Below are 20,213 nucleotides of genomic sequence, written 5' to 3' on the forward strand. Positions count from 1 at the left end.
CCATCTCCATTAACAAATTATTTGAATGCTTTTTGCTATAAAATTGCACTCATCCGTCACTTCCCACGGATGTTTTTCCAACGGCTGTGCAAATTCCTCGCCTCTCTTGAGTTTTGAGTACCCACATTATTCATTTTTAAGAAGCCCATTGCGGAGAAATCGACCAGCCGGAATTTCCCCGTGTGAATGAACAGGTGACGACCTGGCCGCCGGCGAAACGAAGCACCCGGCGAATTGTGTTCCAAAGAGTGCAGGCGTGGTTGTCAGGGCGCGGTCGAATCGCGGGCCTACCCCACCCCACACCCCGCCTCGTCTAGTAATTAAGCCGTTGGAAATTCGGCTCGGCGGCAATTACATCAAATGCCGCCGACATCCTTAGGTACAAAAAACCGGGGGCGAGACCTTCAGGAAATCGATCGATATGCCATTACCAGGGCGTGTTTCAATATGTAAAAATCGAGAGCAATTTTTTTTGACAATTTCGTTTAATTTTTCATTTCTGTAAGGCAATAAATATAAATTCTTTCACTTTTGGGCGGTGGATTTATGGCGGCGTTGAAACGAAAATTTGTGCAAACAAGCAAGCCCACCCTAGCTGCGTCCATCTGTGTATTTTACATAAATTCAGCCCAATTGCTTTCACCTCATTTGGCTTGATGTCGTGGAATTTTTTGTCAGACGAGGATATTTCTCAAGATGCAAGTAAATTAACTTTAATAATTGCGCCACCAACGTTGCGCAAAACCTGCGGTGAATCGTAATGTTTTAACAAGAAGAAATTTTAGGAGTGGCGTATGCGATGATTCGCGGTAAAAAAAGTACTATTTCTCTCATTAAGACGAAGAGTAATGAAGCAAAACCGAGGTGCTAAATCAGCGGCCTTGGTGCGGTAAATAAACGAAAACCAGGATTATTTCGCGGTCAAAAAGCTTTAGGTGTCTGGGTCCATATATTATTATGAAGAACTAGCTACTAGGACGGTAGCTTAATTTATATTATATTACGTCATAAAGCAATAAAGCATTGCGCGTTTCATACCCAGGCAAGTCAGGTACGGTGCCCACACTTGAAAAAGACTTGTTCTCTTTCGCCCGGCTGTAAAATCTGCACATCAGATAAGCCGGAGAGGAAGAAGCTGTGCCATGCGGATTAATTTTATTTGCCGCCTTGGGTGCAACCTTTCGCCAAATTTATCTCATCTTTAATCTGGCCAGATAATGAGATCTAAATTGCATTAGTTTATTTATGAATGAATGGGATTCGGCCTTTGACTAAATTTTATCATGCCTGTGAATGAGACGTTGATGGAAGAAATATTAAAATTTGAAAATAAAAAATATCCATTTTGATCTTTTCGGAGAACTCTGTGATAAATTTCTTATGATAATTTTTGCATGTTAAAGTTACAAATTACCATTGAGAGACCGATGTTAGTATTATTTTCGCTGCGTTTATAAATAACCTTATTAATCATGTCCAACTAAATAGGAAATTATTATGGGCCTCTAGCACCACGCCTGAACAAGTTGGGCTCAGGATTTTAAATATTCCTGATCCTTATAATAATAAATCATCTTATTTGCATAAACACACCTAGAGCTCACAACAACTAGTTCAGATAAAGAGCCGGCCTTGAGAAAAGTGATCGCTAGAAAGTTGGCACGGTTGAATTTACATGAATACAGGATATGTTTGAAAAATTCTTTTGTTACCAGCAGGGATGGGATAGTGAATTTGGGGGTAGGCAGTCCGCAACACACGTCTCCCATGCGGGTTGCATACAAAACCTCCAGCAAGGGGTTTCAAAATAATATCTTTTAAATGAAATTTTCATTACTTTTTAAAATAATTTTTTTTTTATTTGTTTCAGGGCGGCCAGTGTGGCGCATCAGAGCCTCTGCCTCTTCACCGCAGACGCGCAGCAGGACAGCGCGGCCCCTATTCTGGGCCTCGGTCGCCGAGAACAGCCACTGGGCAGGGGCCTTTTGCCGAAATCGACCGCTTAGCGAACATAGCAGCGTCGCCCGTTTCCGTGGGGCGCCTGCTCGACAACCTAATGCATCCCACAATGACATCAAAGGAGGTAAGAAGAATATGTATAATTATAAGAAATATTTTTAAAAATATTTTTTTTTTCTTCAAAAATTATAAAATTTTAAAAATGAAAAGTTTTTAAATCTGTTGATTCAATGCTAGTTTAACTTAATAATTCATTCTTGAATTGAATTGTTCAACAAAAAAACTATGAAATCCAATGTAATTTTATTCCCAGTTAATATTAGTATAATCTTTTGAAAGATCAAAATAAAATTAAAGTAAGGTGCAAAGAAGATATTTCCATTTTTAGATAAGATTTTCTCTCTTAAGTTTTATCATTGATCATCTCCTTAATTCTTTTATAGAAGTTCACTTTTTTATTTTTCTCTTTGTTAAACTCGCATATTTGCCACCAGCGGCGCGCCTCGACTTTGCGTTTGATCTACATACATAAAATTCAAAGTCACCAAAGACAACAATTTCCCTTAGAACCGTTCTCATGGCCGTTGTCTGCCTCCTTCTTCCAGCATCAATAAAAGCCACTTTTCTGAAGCTAACGCACATTTTTATCCAACACATGCATGCATGAGTTGCCGTTTTGCGTCGCGCAGAAAAATGTGCCGATCGACTTGTGTTTCCTCGCGCACAATGCAGTCAATCACTCTCTCGCGTGCACGCATAGGCATATCCCAAAGTTATGATTAAGAAGGACATACGAGATAAATGCCCGGCCGTGATGCAATCGGCCGCTGTTATAATAACGCGTGTATTTCCAACCTTGTCATCTACATGGTGAGAGATACAATCTCTTAATGGGAACATGTTTGACATCTGAATTATTATGATTAATATGTCGAATCAAACTACCAGTTTTATTTCACCTGCTCTCCTCCACACGCCGCCGTAATTTGAATATAATTTATATTGTGGAATTTCCGCACGGCGTTATTTATTGTTGGCTTATTATTTCGCCGCGGGGCCCGTTGGCGCTCGGCAAAAACAATTGCGTATCTTTCGCGTTGCACCCCTCTTTAAATCAATACAATGTTCAATTGATAAGATCACAAACTAAATCTTGTTGAGAAAGGAACACTTATAAAGTTTCATAATAGATTTTTATGAGAAAACGTCAAAGGTTTAAGAATATTGAAAAATTAAAAAACTGAAGATTCTTGTGGAAAGATTCAAAGTATTTAAAACAATTATTTTTTCAGTAATTATTGAATTTGAAAGTTTAACAAACAAAGCTTATGTCTTTAAAAATATTGAAAATAAATAATAAATTACATATTATATTTTGGCACTAAATTGACACTAAAAATTTATTACAAATTTATATAATAATAAATTTTTCACTTTCATACGTAAGTAATCTAATTTATTTAGTATAATTAGTAGCTTGGCAATCAAGTCCATAGGAAGCTATTTGAGCCAAAAATCATTATTTATAAATACTATTAACAATAAGAGATATCGTCAATTTAAAATACTTAAAATTCAGTTTTCATTCATGAATTAACTTCATAAAAATACGACATTATTGAGAAACATTATGAAAAAAAAACAATCTTAACGAATCGATGACAATTTCATATTTTTCCTTTTCAAAATAGCAATGCTTTGAAGTTTAATCCACTTATGCTAAACCAGTGTTTCGTAACGCCAGATTGGAGACCGCCCCAGGTGGAGTCGATCTCGAGTGAAAGAGCGATAACAAGTCCAGTGCTAATGATGCTGCGAGGGGCCAAGTGTGGATTTTTTCGCCTCCCACGACGCCCATAGGCTTGTAATAAGCGCCGCGTCCCTATTGTCTTGCTTGTCGAAATGAAAATTGCCAATTTTCTAATTGGTAGCGTTAAGAAAAAATCAAATCCAATAATAATTACCCGGCAGTATTGTTATTATTTCCACTGCCAGACCATTTATCACGCGGAGATTTGATTGATCTCGTCCGTGGGAGTGCCAATTTCACTTTGACTAATGAGCCGCGCTGTAATTAGGACATTTATTGGGCCTCATTTCGTGCACGGCGCGCCCGCGAATCGCCGTCGTTTCTTAATAATCCTCAGCTCTTGATCGCCTTAGTGCCGGTTATTTTCGGTTGCACGGCCCGGTCGACCGACCGACAACAAATCGGCCGCAATTTGTCAAACAGCATTATTTTCCCATCACCTATGCGCTCATGCCGTGTGAAGATCCAGTTTCGCAAAGCACCATTATCCATTACGCCACCGTGCTTATGTTAACATGGTTTTAATTTAAACGAACCGAAAGAGAAAAGCGGACAACTCGGCAATGAATCAAACCAAAAGTAATTTAATGAGCGTGGATTGATTTATCGCGCGCAATAATTACCGCCGCTTGATAATCAAGCCTTGGACTATAAATTTCCCGCTCAAAGAAGGATTACCAGAAAAATGCGAAAGCAAAGCAAATAAAAGAGCACATTTGTATTTAAATTTTATCCTCTTTGATTTATATGATTTATATTCTGAAAGGCCTTCAAAGCATTTGCAAGAGAGAGATTGTTATTTGATTAATTTCATTTCAACATCGGCTGCTGGATCGCAAAAAGAGAGAGACGAGTGTGCGGAAGATACACGTTTTGTGTAAAAAAGCTGGGAAAATATTCATTTTTTAAATTAATCACCTAATTTTTTTTTAATTCCAACCCACATACGTTTCGTCCAGGAAAGAAAATGAATATTGATTCTTTTTTAGCTTTAATTTTAATAGAGTCGAAAATAATTTATACGAGCTAGCAAATGATTAAAATGATGGTGAAAAAAAAACGGTTTTCAACATTTTATAGAAATTATCAAAAGAAATTATAATAAATTCTTTAATTCAAATTAACCCTCGATCGTGAACTTCTACTATCATTTTTTTTTATAATTAAATAATAAAATAAGAAATTTATCAAAATAAATGATGTTATGCTTTGAGTTGAAAAAAAAATTATACGTATTTTATGGGATTTTGAAAAATAGACAAAACACAATCAAAAGAACCTTATCAATTACCACACTTATCGAGAAATTTGTAATACAAAGTAAAGCTGTTAACGGAGCAAAAATATAACAATGAGAGCAAACCGGGAATGTATGAACGTATGAAGCCAATGGCGATACGTTACATTATATGTATAGACGATTTAATCTTTGTTATTATTATTATTGCGAGCGCCCCGAGGAAATTCATGCGCACCTACGAAGCTGACTGTAATTCTGCTCGTTATGACTATTATTATGTACACTCGTTTCTGTTGTTTTTCCACGGCGCATTGTTTCGTAAAGTTCGTTCTGCGTTAACACGTTATCGTCAATTCGAAATCAATTTGCCATTTCTAAGTACGGGGCTTTTTATCTCATTAAGCGCATCGCGCTATTAGCGAAATATTTATACATACTTTGCGCCGCTCCGGGCTGATAAATGAGCCGAGCAATAATAATAATAAAGTTATGCCACACACACACTCATATGGTGCACGCGCGTAGGCGTTGAGAGCGACTTCGGTGGCAATATATGACTTCATGAGAGCGAGAGAGCGCGTTATTTTATTATCATATTGTGCGCGCCTTTTTCGCAATCATCTCTTTGTGTCGCCTCCGCTTTACCAAAGATCCAAATCCCGCGATAAATTTAATTCCTGCTCATTCATTAAATTATTTTTTCCCGTGTTTTAACGCCTCAATTCTTTGTGAGATGACTGATTGCCGACGACGAGCACCGCTCAAATTTATTTATCCCTCTAGCTACTTAAAAATTGTTGTTACTCGCACGGCCAATCTAATGTAGATCGGAGGGTAATTGGTGTTTGTTTTATGAACAGTTGGTTGTACGCGTCTCTGAAGATAAGACGTTAAATTAGGTTGTACTTACGCATTGCTAATCTTGTATCTTAAGTATCAAAAATTCAAATTGCTTGTGGTATGTAGTTTAGGACTTGGCATAATCTAGTGCACAAAGAAGGTTTCAAAAATATCCGAAGAGGAAACAAAACTAAAACTTGCTATAAATTTTTTTCGTCATTGATGAGATAATTTGTTGTTTCTGCGTGATACAGAAAATCCCAGCTCTACTAGTTTTAATTCCAGTTTGCAACCTTTTTTCAAGAGCTCTTTTTCAGGTCGAAATAAAACATAATTTCATCAAAAAATTAACGTGCCGAAAGGCTAAATATTAAAAGCAATAATTTTTTTTTAAATAACATGTAATATGTAATATTTTATTATGTCTAATTTTTTTTGGCATTGTATTTAATTTAAAATTTTTTATTTTTATCATTTTTTTATTATTTTTAATTTTATTTAATAAATTTGTGTTATTTTTCATGATTTTATTTATTTAATCAAACAAATTAAATATGTTTTTTGTGTATTTTATAAATCAACGATAAATATAATATTATTAAGAGAAACTAATATTATATGGATATTATTTCACACAATAATGTAATTGATAAAATATTAAATGAGTCTATGTAATGTATTAATAGAAATGTTTAAAATTCATTTTTAAACTTGATTAAATAAACTTCATAATCCGTTAATAAAACTTTCCAACGAAAATTTTATATCTGACCTCTGACCTATTTACTATTTAAGAAGGATTATCACCTAAGTAGACGCTTATTATTTACCATGCAAGTATTCTCCAAGCGCAACTGCAGAAGTTTAAAACCACTCATATTAAAAAAAAAATCAATTTCATAAAAAAAGCCACAGGAGATATAAAAGCACAAGAGTTAAAAATAATATAAATCGTTTTTACTTCTTTCATTTTATTTTTTTATTATAAAAATACTGAAAATACTTTGGAATGAGAATCAAATTTCAAGAAATCCAAAATTTACTTGCCAAATCGACTATATTATAATTCATTCCTACAAGCATGTGTGCGAGTTGTTGTGGCTTGCAATTGTAAATCGTGCACCGAGATGAAAAATCGTCTTGAAGAATTGACAATAAGATGTCACGGTGCGATAAATAAATATGCAAAAAGAAAAGGCGAGTTGTGTTCGGTCGGTGCGTCCACACTAGGGGCATATTATTGTACATCAAAATAAAATAGCTAGTGGAGGAAAAGCAACACATCCTGGAGCGAGAGAAAGAAATTATATTTGATATTGTTTAACGTAGTGGCCAGGCGTATCAAATTCATTTGCATTGCCGCGGTGGGCGGAATGCCTATTTGTGCACCCATAAATCATTCGCACGCCGCATATTCTCGCTCTTTTAATATTACATAACACAAAGAGAGCGGGCTGGCGGTGTGTACTTCTTGTCCCTCTGTACAGCCAACGAAAGATTATCTGGAGAGGAGCTGTTCTTCTCGGTTGTAAAGTTGCTCTCTCTCTGTGTCAGCGGCTCATATGTTATGTCAAATTGTAATACACGTGTTTAATTTGCAAGCTCGGCAGCTGATTACCATGATTATTGCTTCTTCAGCCAAGAGGTAAATCACCAAAAGCAATTTGTTATTTTATATTAATTAAATTGCAATTTTTAAGTTAAGTTCCAATTAATGTTTCAATATACACTGATAAAACGATCAACACAATGAAAAAAAATTGTGAACAATTTTAAATATAAAAATTTGATTTTTGTTTGCAGTTTGTTATAGTTTTAAATTAAAATATGTAGGCCAGAAATGTCAATTGTATAATATACAATTGACATTTCTATTATAAAATTTGACTGCCTGCATTAGTTATTATTGTCACCACAGCTTTAAAAAAATACATCTTTTGAATTATTTAGGTCTTGCTCAGGTACGTTTTTAAGGTAAATTTTGACTTCTATATTCTGATCTGGAAGTTCAATCATCAATGGACCCAAAATTTGTTCCTGGGAGGATTGAAATTTGTTAATAAATGCTTGGAATCTCGGAAAAAAATAATTTTCTTGCTGATATTCAGATTGTCACGTTAAGTTTCTTTTAGAAGATGCAAAAAATTTTCTACATAAAATTTCCGCTTACAAAATACTTAAATTCTTTTGAATACAATTATTGAGATATTCTGTTTCTATTTGCAAAGTTTTAACTTGAAAACTTTTAAAGCAATCTCTCAGCTAAATCTATTCTACCACATGTCAAGCGGCTCACACACGGACGATGAACTTGCAGGCGTGTAGTGCAAATTGAATTTTATTGCCCGGCCCCTTTGGCGTGCATATATAGTGAGTTGTGAGTGCGTAAGTCAGTTTGATTCAATTTAGTGCCTGGCCAGTGTGCTTATTATCACATTTAATTTTTTACTTGTTTCGCCCGTCGCTGGTGCTAATGAAATTCAATTAAATCGCAGCTGCAAACAGCACTAATTCGACTCCTCGAGCTACAAGCACTCTTTTCACTTAGCAAGAAAGATTTCATTCTCTTGGAGAGATGAATGCAATTGTGTGTGTGTCTTGCATTAATTAAGCAACAAAGAGGTCAGAGAGACTCGTTACAAAATGGGTTTAATGCATTAAGATGAATTGAAATATTGTGACTATTCTTTGAATAATTTAATTGCATTCGCTTTGAAAGCTGCACGAACTATGTTTAAGTGAATATAAAAATTGCTACATTATTGTCAACACGCTGCGTCTAGTTTATTGCAACGCGTCATCGCACTTAGCACGTCTCCCACGTCGAATCTGCACCCAAAGACCTTCCTTAATTGATATGCCATTTTTTATGAGCATTAATCGACAAGTGCTCTCGTGACATAAACCGTTGTTTCTGCAGTTGATTGTGTCTGTTGAGACACAATAAAATCCTTGTCCTCACAACTTACAACTTATAAAAGTCAATAAAATGAGAAACTCAAGGGTTGATCTTTATCTCGAAGGAGCAGATAGATTTCAAGATTGTTGCTCAAAAGGAAGTAATAAAATAAATTATTTATCTTCTTCGATCAAAAAACCTGAATATCTTGCAAAAAATTTATTCCTATTTCAGCAAAATTGAAAAACCTGTTTTCTATCTAAAAGTTCGCCCCATTATTAAATTTTTTTTAAGCTTTTTAGCTTTGAAGAGAGAAAAAATTTAACATGCAATAATAGCATTAATTTGTCACCTCTCGATTGCTACTTTCATTAAAATAAAGATCTACAACAGCTAATTTATAATTACACACAAAATGTTTGCACGACGTGCAATTCATGCGCAAATTTTTAGAGAACAAGACCATAAAAATAATAATGAATTCAAATGAGCGAGTCACAATTAAAGTGCGAACAAAAAAGTTTCCCTTCATTAAATTCAAGTTTCCTTAAAAGTCGTCAGCTTGTTACAAGTGTTATGACAAGTTTCTATTTAATTCTGGAATAGTGAGCGCGGTAAAGTTTAAAGAACTCAAGGTTGATTACACAATATTAGTAAAAAGCGTAAAATTTTATTTCGTTTTAATGACCGCTTACAACAGGAAGAAATGTGAGACGATATGGGCATTTGAATGAATTTAAAAACACCCGAGTGTGAGTGTCTCCCCTGTCGAGACCGCTGCGTGTATTTAAATTTCTTTAAGAGACGATCATTGATTTCCTCGAATTACAGCCGAGCGAAAAAGTCTCGATTGGATCGACAAGTGTGCGTACGTGTGTATAGTAATAAATGCAATGAAAATCAGATACAGGTGCCGAGAAATATGATAATGAGCTTGATTTTTCGCGGTCCACCCAAACGAAGTACGTGTGCAGGCGACAAGTGCTTTACAAGCGGCAAATAAATTTCTGCAAATGAGTCTGCGGACCGGCGTGCCGACAGAAAAAAGATCAACGGCTGCGATTGTGGCCGCGAAAGCGAAATTGGCACACTCCGTCCGATTCGCGATGCTGAATTCGGTTTATTGAAAAAAAGAGGAGGGTCGCCTCAATTTGTATGAAAGCAGAACGTGCAATTTTGCTTCGATTTGCTGACACCTTCAAAATTAAATTAAAAAGAAATTCAAAGGGTTGTAAACAAATACGAGAAATATATTTCAGTAATTGTTCTTGAAATTAATTAAGATTGCTTGAAAATATGATAAGAAAAATTTTAATCTGATATCAATTTTGATTTTTTGAAGAATTTCAAAATTTTGATTAAGCAAATGAGTATGCAATTTTATTTCACATCCCCCCTTATCTCCTTCTTCAATTTATCTTTTGCCTCTTGAAAATTCTTCAGTAAATTATGCACAATTTATAATTCAATCATAACATTTGGTTTGCAAATAAATAAATTTTGAATAATTTTAAATTTTCTTCTTTTCATTGTTTTGGACAAAAGTTGGTCGCCACCAAAAAGTAAAATAAAGGGGCAGCTGTACATATAGCGGTGTATGTTACATGTGCACACATGTTCAATGATAACGATTTTTCAAAGGGCACACTCATGATGTCAGTGTTGAGTTATTATTATAAAATAATGATCCTTGATGTGGGAGCTGCTTTTAAAAATAAGTGAAAGGTGATTTTCGTATTGTGTCTCGGCGGCGCGGTGGCGAAGTGTGTAAATATAAAACAATAACAACACACATATTCACGTGTGTACAGTCAGCACGTCACTTTGTTCCACTTCTTTAGTTGTGCAAATTTATCGGTTCCACCTGTGGTACATATCACTTTATGAACTCCAAAAGTGAGTTGTCTTATTATTACGTAGAGACTAACTCGTTTGTGTGTTCAACTTATTTATTGTTCTTTTCCACGTGCATGTGCGCGACTCGGCCCAGGCAACAATTATTTATTTTTGCTCCACACCTATATCAATTGTTCTCACTCTCGGTACTCTAATTGATTACGATTTTCAGCGCTGATTTAGAGCCACCTCGAAAAATATTACAAACAAACGTTCTAGTTAGACCTTCTGCCAAAAACAAATTCTCATTATTTCTGATTCTAAATTATAGGTTATTGAAACAGGTTGTAAATTTAATGTTGCACACAATACAGAAATGCTTGGTTAAGTTTAAAATGTTTAAAAGTAATTTATTTATTTTTCTTTTTCTCATATGACATTAAGTTTTGAAATTAAAATTGTTTAAGAAATTTTCTGAAACTACATATTTATGATGAACACTCGCTAGATGAGGTTGGCACATTCATATTTTATAATGTATTCTGTACTTCTGAAAAAATCACTTAATTTATTTCAAATATGCACCAGCACTAGTAGAGTAAAGTTCCTAACTGAATATTGTCTTTTTAGCAATTTCGTGTTGAATATAGCCGATAATTTTAACTATATTTTATTTTTATAGTAAAATTGAGTAAAATATTTTATTATTATTTTTTTTTTATATTATAGAAAACTAAATGTAAATGAATAATGAAATAAAAAATTAATGAAATTATAAATTGCTAGAACATGTATTTTCGTTGTCATTTTAAAATTAAACGTAATTTGTTGAGGTTTAATATAATATTGCATAAACTTTTATTTAATAAATTCATTTCCTTCTATCAGAGTTTCTAAAAAACGAAGTGCTTTTATTTGTTTCAGGCGGAATGCCCTCCGAGCCAAAAGGACCAAATAGAGCCGGTGGACCTGAGCGTGAACAAAAGTCCTGTGGGGCGGCCTGAGCCGGTGGTGCTGCAGGTGCCCAGGTACAATCCCACGCTAACGGCAGCGGCGGCGCCCCAACGTTCTGTGCCTGCACTGACCACTGCAGCTCTGCCGGAACAGGTGGACCTCAGGTTGCTGTCCATCCTCAAGAAGGAACAAGGTAAGAATTTTTGATTGATTTTAATGAATATCGGTTTATATAAGCTATAATATTTTGAATGTCTTGGGAACCAAATGGTGACCAAATATATCATCATCAAAAATTTATGAAACACATGTGTGTATAACATACAAAAATGGTAATTTACAATCTGTACAAAAATAGATACGTACAATATTTACTTTTTGGTGCCTGACCAAATATATAAAAGTTATTTTAAATGGAAATTTTCACATTTTCATAATTAAAACTCTCCAGACATAAAAAGCTATTTTATAGACTTAGCGGTTATATTTTGCCTTGCACTAGACCTCCGCACAGTTAAATTAAAAGGCGTGGGATTTTGCAGCGAAAGATAATTATGCGCAACTTGATCAAAATGAAAATTTCATGCTTGTGTTTATGCGGAGAAGAATTAAACACTTTTATGGCGCGGCGTTATCACACGCATAGGATTTGTGAGCATCTTCCGTGCAGGCAGAGTAATGAGTAACTGCAAAGCGCAGAATTGTGGGTGGGAACGGCGGCGGCGGCGGGGCTGCGACGACGTGCACAAGATTCTTGACACGAGTTGGCCTATCGCGCACTCTTTGCTGGTGGCTCTCCCAGGGTCAATGCATGCCGTGAGAATGATTTTAATTATGCCAATTAGCTTTTATCTTGCCATGCGAGAAGGCAAGAGAGAAAGAGATGCTCATGCCAAGATGCAAAATTATTCCAGACTGACCTCTTGCATTAACAGATTCATTTGGCCGCTAATTTCCCATTAGATTGTTTTATTGAACGCACGAATCCGCTAATTAAAATTCATCAAATTCCGCGCCGCGTCTGCTGCGGGTAGATGAATCAAAAACCTCTCGATTGCGTGTCGATTTCAAATAATTCCGAAAGAAAAAAAGAAGAAAGAAGTGGAGTATGAAAATTCCCCGTCATCATTTGCTTATTTCTGAATCATTACCGACGCAAATTGCATGCTTGCATACGCACGTGTGGTGTTTTCCTCTAATTAAACCCCACATTAATTAAATTACGCATCATATATAATATTTGATTGCACCGCATTATAAAATTATATGGCTCTTTTTTCCATATAATCGTGAATGAGAAATCTTTATTTTTTACAGTGGCACCATTCACTGTTAAGATTGATCTTCCCCATAAAAATTTTGAAATGATTTATGCTCCAATTCTTAAGCACCAGTCATTCTAAAAAACCTATGAGTATTGATTATTAATTTTAATTCTTATCAAAACTTTTATTGGTTTAATTTGAAATTCAACTATCTATCATAAATGTCCACATATAATTTCTGATTTTACTATCCTGAAGTAAAATAAGTACTGTTGGAAATCGCAGTATGTCTTTACAAAATTAAAATTGGCAGTATTTTTTTTTTTACGAAAAATTGAGATTTTAACAGCTATTATTAAGTCAATTGCTACTGATTTTAAATTTACTTTGTTGATAATTTAAATTTTTCTAAATTTAGCATAAATCTTGCTTCACTTAATAAGCCCAAAACTGCATTGCTGGTAATGATGGTATTAGACCACCTCACTCTTTCTCCACCTTTAATTTCTAACTCACCGGAATGAATGACAGCGAGTTGCTGAAGTTGGCGAGTGCGATGATCCCAGGTTGATATATAATGTAATTAGGTGGTGCGTGCATTTATACGGCGGAGGGAAGAGAAAGAAAAGCAACAATGGCCATGGGAATATATTTGAGCGTGTAATTAAAGCTGTGCTTGTGCGGACGTTAAACTCCTCTCGCGATTTTCTACGCTTTTTATTCGGCTGCTTTGCGTGTACTGCGGCAATTTTCGCGTTCAACCTGAAAAGAAAACGGATAATAACAATGATTAATATTCATCAAGCACCTCCGCAATTGCTCGATCATAATCGGATCGAGGGTAATTTATGGTCTGTACTCTTTCTGTCAGATTTCGTGGCCAGAAGGGCAAATTGAAAACCAGTATATTGATATTCCTCGGAGGGCCAATAATTCCCAAGATAAAAAGAAGCATAATTTTGTTTTGCGCCGAGTGATCTAAATTTATGGCTTATTCGACTTCCGATTCGACACGGAATTCAAAGAGAGATAGATCGATCGTGGACCAACGTCAAAAACACATGCACGAAGGTCGCGCAACAAAACCAATTAGCTTTTCATTCACCGGCGCCTTGATGAACAAAACCAATAAAAAATAAATAAGTCGTTGCATATTATATTTTTCCTCTCACGCTGAGAGGACCGAAATTGGAAAACGCATAAAAACGTATCACCCAATAAAATCAGTCAATCTCGCGGCCGTAAATTTCGCAGGCCTGGAGGGGAGCCTCGAGTGAAGTTGTTGATGCAAAGTGGGGCTGCCGGATAAACGATTTTATCGCGTGTTGGTCACCAAGTTGCATTAGGAGATTTATGTGAAATGCATAAGTTTCATTATTAACACAGAATTTAAGCGGATCAAGGCCTTCCAGAAAAAAAATGGAAATGTTCTTTTGAAAAATAAGGTCTGCTTGTAATAACATATTATGTGATATGATACAGCAACAGTAAATTTTTCTAACCATTCCTATTTAAATTACAATACAAGCAAAAAATAATCTCGATATGACTCCTTTAATGCATGAATTATAAACAAACTTTACCAGCATCATATTTTTACATTTTTATTTCTACGTGTTTGATCCGTTAATGAGATTATAGAAGAGTTAAAAGTCAATTTGGCCTTTCTCACAATTAATTTGCGATTAAAAGTTAATACCAATACTTCCTTGGTACAATAATGAATAATAACTGAGTCGAGTCCTTGCAAAAAAAAAGAGGAAATTATAATTTATTTTGGCAATTCTTCTCTCACTTTTTGTGCAACTCAAGTGAAACGCTAAAGCTACTTTTTGTTTTACACAAAGAGCAGGTCTGCATATTAAAAAGTACCCTGTTGAGCAAAGCAATTTCATTTCAGCACTGCCTGTTACTAAATTGAGTAAAAAATGATGAAAAGTAAAAAAATCTGCCAGTTGTCACAAATTCTTGCGAGTGTATATACAATAATTACAACGTCAAAAACGGCCGGCGTTGACTTTTTAATCACATCAGGACGTTGAGCCGAAATTAAAATCGCTGACTCGGTGAAAGCATTTTATGTATTATGATTTTTTTCCCTTGGGTCGCTCCTAAAAGTCGTCCTTGCCTGCGAGTCTGCTGGAAGCCGTTAGAGTGCTTTATGCCCACATCCATGCTGGGTAGCATCTCTTCTGCGTAAATTAAATCCGCTAAAGGTCGCGACTCGTGGCGGCGCAGGTGCGTGTGTTTTATTGCCGACTGCTTTTTCTCTTCAGCAGACAGACATTCACGGCGAGAATCTTCTTCTTCTGCCCTCGCTTCTCTCGCAAAAATGAGTTATGCTCAGAAGTGTCCAGTCTTGACATTTGCTTGGCAAGGGAAAATGGAAATAGGCAAATTATTATTATTATTATTTGGAACTAGTTTTGTTATAGTTTTTCATACGGTAAAATGATAATTGCGCCCAGCAGTATTAAAGGATGAGATAAAAAAGCCGTATAAAGAAACCAAGGCCGTTGAGAAAATTGAGCAATTTCGCGTTCTCGGTTGTGTACATCTTCAGCAAATTCACTCATCAAAAATTATGGAGCATTAAAGCAATGCTAATACAAATGACATTGGCCTACTATGTTGATAATTGTTGCTATTTTATTGAGGCTTGTCAAAAAATTATCTGATATTATATAATGTGAATTACTATTAAAACGCATTGCAGTAAAAGAATGGAAGAACATGGAACAGGTATAAATATCTAGGATTAATATATATTTTGATAGCAAATATTTTGAATTTATATATATAATTTTTTATTTGCTTTACATATTATAGAATAAGAACGCCATTATCTCATTATGATTAAAAATGCAAATAATTATTAAATGGTAAAATCAAATTTTTATTATATTAATATAAAATAATTATAACAAAACCTTAGTTACTTAAATAAATTATTTTAAAAGGTTATATTTTTATAATTGAATTTATTAAGTTAGTTATACATTTTTTAAACAAACATCATATGATTATGTAATCTTCACATTTTTGATAAAAATCATAATCTCAAAACACCAATCAAAAGACTGAATAGCATTTCAAATAATTTTTGTTTACATAATCACGCCTTTCCAGCATTAAAAAAAAATCAATATCCCTGGTGTAATACAAGCCTGCCAAAATAATGCCTGCTCGTGAAAAGAAATATATCGCAAAACGTGAACGAAACTAGTCTTTTTTCATATAAAATTCAAGCCCAATTTTCTTCACTGCCAAATAATAATTTTTTTGTATGTTTTGTTGGTTATCTCATTTAAAAAAATTCAAAATTTGTCTTGGTTCATGATAAGGCAAAATAGCTGTAATATTTACCTTATTAAGTTTGAAAAAACGAAATATACAAGGAAATTTTTCAGCTATCAGAGTTGATATTGCGAAAATTTAATTCTGCCTCATAATATTAAAGACGATTAAATCCAACCTCTCCATGAGTCATTAAGTTCAAAATTGTCCTCGAAAACTTTTCTCCCATGGCTTGATCTCTTAAAAAAAAACGGAACCCGTCCCATCAAGCAGGTCGATTATTTTCCTCGTCTTTTTCCTGCACGCATTTGGAGGAGTGAATCGAATGATGTGCACGCTCCAATTTCCTGGCAGGCGCCGCGTTTCCTGCTCTGATTTCGAGCCGGAGCGACTCACGCTCCGAAAGGCGAGAGGTGGATTTCTCACGGCAGGGGGTGCGATGCTCTTTCTCTCGCTTTTATCTGGATGACTGTGCTGTACTGGAAAAACTCTTCACTCGTCGGCGCGCTTGTTATTATTTTCTCCTTAAATCAATGCGCGCGCGGAGAAGAGAGAACAAGGATGCGAGGAGGATGTAGAAGAGTTGATGGCCACGCCTTGTCGAACCCCTCCCTCCCCGAGAGGTCACCCGGGCCGACCTTTGCGACCTCGAGAACTCGTTTTCCCAGAGAATCTGCCTACACTGTGGTCACCACGGTATTCACCATGACGTCACAGCGCAGAGAGAGAGAGATGGTGCTACATGAGCCTCTGCTCATCTCTGCTCTTTTCTCACTGCTTTTAATTGCCGCGCCGACGGGTCGGAGGTCGCGCCGCGATTTTTTTCGCTCGTGAATTTAATTCTGAGTGGCGTGCTCCTCCGCGAAACGCTTAAGCAGATGCGCGGGGCAGTGCACCATCAAGTGCATTCCGCCCCTCCAACAATGCCCAATTTCGCGAACAGACGCTCCTAAAATGCACGATTAAAAACATCTAGTTTGCTTGTTGTCTCTGCACCAAAATAGTTTCCTTAAGACGTGCAATAAGTATTGTGATTTTTAATATATTAATTTAAAAGAAATTCCATACATTACTATTTTATATTAGCCATCCATATAAATACATCATTGAAATAAAACATCATCTTATTGTTAGATCAAATCAATTCATTTTAGTCTGATTTAAAAAAAAACTGATTACACACGAATCATTTTATTAATTAGTTTTCCCCTCAATTTAAAATAAAAACAAGAAAGAAAAACATGTAATAGGTTTATTAAATCTTTTAATATAAACTCTTTACAGTAATTTTATATTTTAAATTTCATTGACTTTTATTTTTTATTGTATTTATGAATTATATATAATAAATATTTATATACTGAAAAAACTCTGTATTTGACTTATTTTTAATCAATGTAAACATGACGTAATAAGTTAGGATTAGAAAAACTTGGAATATAAATATTTCCCAGATATGCTAATGATTCTCAATGAGTAATAATGTAAAATTTCTTGATGTGGTCTTTTTGTGTAAGTCGATAGTTGCATTATTATTATTATTATTATTGTATGTCTGATGGAAACAAATTGATTATAAAATTAAATTTTGAAAGTTAGCCCATAGGCTAGGTCAGGCTTTTAGATGGCCCTCTTAATTTATAGAAATGTAATGCTACAAATTGCTTTAAATATAGAGTATTAATAAGCATTTCAATGAATTTTAACAAAAAAATCATCAAATAAGAAAACTCACTAACTGCAGTAAAAATAATTATGTGACTTTCCAATTTTTTAAATCTGTATTTTAGCAAATGCGCTTCACCGCATTCGAAATATCAATGTAGATGTTCAATTTTAAATGAAATTCTCTAGTGCGTGATTGAATTGTTTGAGGAATTCCTTTTTTGAAAGGGAGAAAACAGATGCTGTGCTCTATTCGAGTTTCTTGGCGGTCATATTTCCTAGAATTTGGGGCGTGCATCGTTTTCTCGTGATTGAGATGCATTTGGGATTGTCAGCCTCCGGGGACGTCGAACCACCACAAGAGCCACAGTATGATGGAACAATTGATTAGAGGACGTATTTGGAGTTGAAATATTTGAATCTGGTATTTCTTGTAATAATTTAAATTTTAGTCCTCGTTGTCCATCCTTCAATGCAAATTAATTTCATGTTAAGACAATTATGTTGCTTTAATTTTAATTTCAATTTATGGTATCCTTTGAACTGACTACAGGCGGAACATTTAAAGAATAAAATACGTTGAAGTATCTGTTAGAAAAATTATAACAATTAAAAAAAAGAAAAAAAAACTGAAAAACAAAATAATAAAAATTTTGTTGCTTGCTAAGAAAACGTTTTTTCAGATGACGCACCCGTAATAATTTATAGCTAGTGACTTCATCAAATTAAACTTTTCACTTTTCTCCCGGTTTCGCCTATCTGGTTGCGTGTATAATTTTGACCTATTGTGGCTGCGTGGTGTCGAACGTGACTTGTTTTTTAAATCGACGCGGAGGAACAAAGCAAAGTAGTAAATTTTCATCTCCAAACTTACCGCGATTTTGTCACGAGATTACGCATCAGCTTTCTAAAAAGGTTGATCGCGAAAGGTACGAATAATTTCAATACAAAATGATGGGCTGAGCTTTTTTCTACATGAAACAATTGTTTGATCTATTGAGAAAAAAAACAGATGAACCAGTTTTGTCTATACATTACCTGCAGTCCTTTATATTGTTTTATTTTATTTATTGTTTCCATTCGTTTGATTTCGGATCCTTTATCAATTTTATCACTAACGTAAGACTAGTTTTTGTGTTAAATTATCTCCTCACGAAGGTTGCCGAATCTATTTGAGCTCGTTTTTCTTTCAATAATGAATTATTTCAAATATTTCAACGAAGAAAAATTTCTGCACCTCGAGTGAAAATTTCTTTATAAATAATTATTTCAATGCGCACTTTGTTTAAAAACTTTTTCACTGCCCCGGAATGCTGCTCTAACTAAAACATTAAAGCAAACTGTTTTATAATGTGATGCCGAGAGACGAGAGCGTTAGGTGTAATTTTCTTCGTGGCCGCGGCGCACCGACCTACTAGCAGAGGAGAAACTTAAAACCAGTAATCAATTAGCGTAATCAAACATAAATTACGCGCAACGACACCTCTCTTTAAATGCACCTATACGCGCGCCTCGAGCTTTAAACATCCACACACGCATATAATAAAATGCGAAACTTCATTTAAAACAAGTTGTGTCTTTTTGCTCTCTCGAGGGATAAACGTCGAAAAATGTCATCGTGCCGTACGCGGAGAGAGAGAGACGCACCTTTGCCGAAGACTCGGCGTCTCGGTGCAAACTGGTTGGCCATTTTTCTGTTGAAAACGCGATCACAGGCTGCAGATAGACTGCTCTTTCTTTTCTTTATTTCTGTTGCAACTGCAGCGCAGACTATCGCCGGGCACAATGTTGTTGCACCGCATGGCAGGTGCCGAGTTTCAATTAAATTTATTGCCCTCTGAATCTGCATCGCCACTTATCTGCTTTTTGCTCCACTGAAATATGTACAAATTGCGTTGACACTCGCGGTCGCGCACTCGCTTTCCCACGTTTGCAGAACCGGCCGCCAATTTGGAGGCGGGGGAATGTGATCTTATTAGGCAAATTGCGGCGTGTAATTTGGTGCGACGGGCCGATTTGCATGCTAAGCATGAAAACTTTGAGAATATAATATGTAGGCAAAGGTAAAGACACAAAGTTATTAGTTCAAAAGAAAAAATTCTCAAGTAAGGTAAAATGTATTAAAATTTATATTGAAATTCATTTTAATTTTTAATTCATTTGTTATTAATATAATGAGAACTAATTTTTCATTTTATTTATATTTATTCAATTTCAATAATAACTCAATTCTTTTATGCGTTTAAAATTTAACTCACAAAGATCTTTTCCATTGAATTTTTCTAATATAACCATAGCCTCTCTTTTCATATTAAATAGAAGGAAGATGTAAATTTCGTTTCTGTCAAGTCTTAATGCCTATTATTTGTCTGCTGATTTCAAAATATGAGATAATTCAATAATCAACTATCGTGAAGTGAGAAATGTATATCACAAATAATATATGAA

At 35.0% G+C, this 20,213-nt stretch overlaps 1 protein-coding gene across 1 annotated transcript in view; it reads left to right on the top strand.

Annotated features, from left to right (window-relative positions):
- LOC132201200 (Krueppel-like factor 6) overlaps positions 1–20,213 on the top strand; it is a 100,167-nt gene that overhangs the window by 39,198 nt on the left and 40,756 nt on the right. Inside the window, exons 2-3 of the mRNA XM_059627180.1 lie at positions 1,871–2,083; positions 11,509–11,731. Of these exons, the coding sequence (XP_059483163.1) occupies positions 1,871–2,083; positions 11,509–11,731 (436 nt within the window). The remainder of the gene's footprint in view (positions 1–1,870; positions 2,084–11,508; positions 11,732–20,213) is intronic.

Source organism: Neocloeon triangulifer, unplaced genomic scaffold (assembly GCF_031216515.1).
Source record: "Neocloeon triangulifer isolate White Clay Creek 2 clone unplaced genomic scaffold, ASM3121651v1 ptg000014l, whole genome shotgun sequence".
In the NCBI taxonomy this organism is placed as follows: domain Eukaryota; kingdom Metazoa; phylum Arthropoda; class Insecta; order Ephemeroptera; family Baetidae; genus Neocloeon; species Neocloeon triangulifer.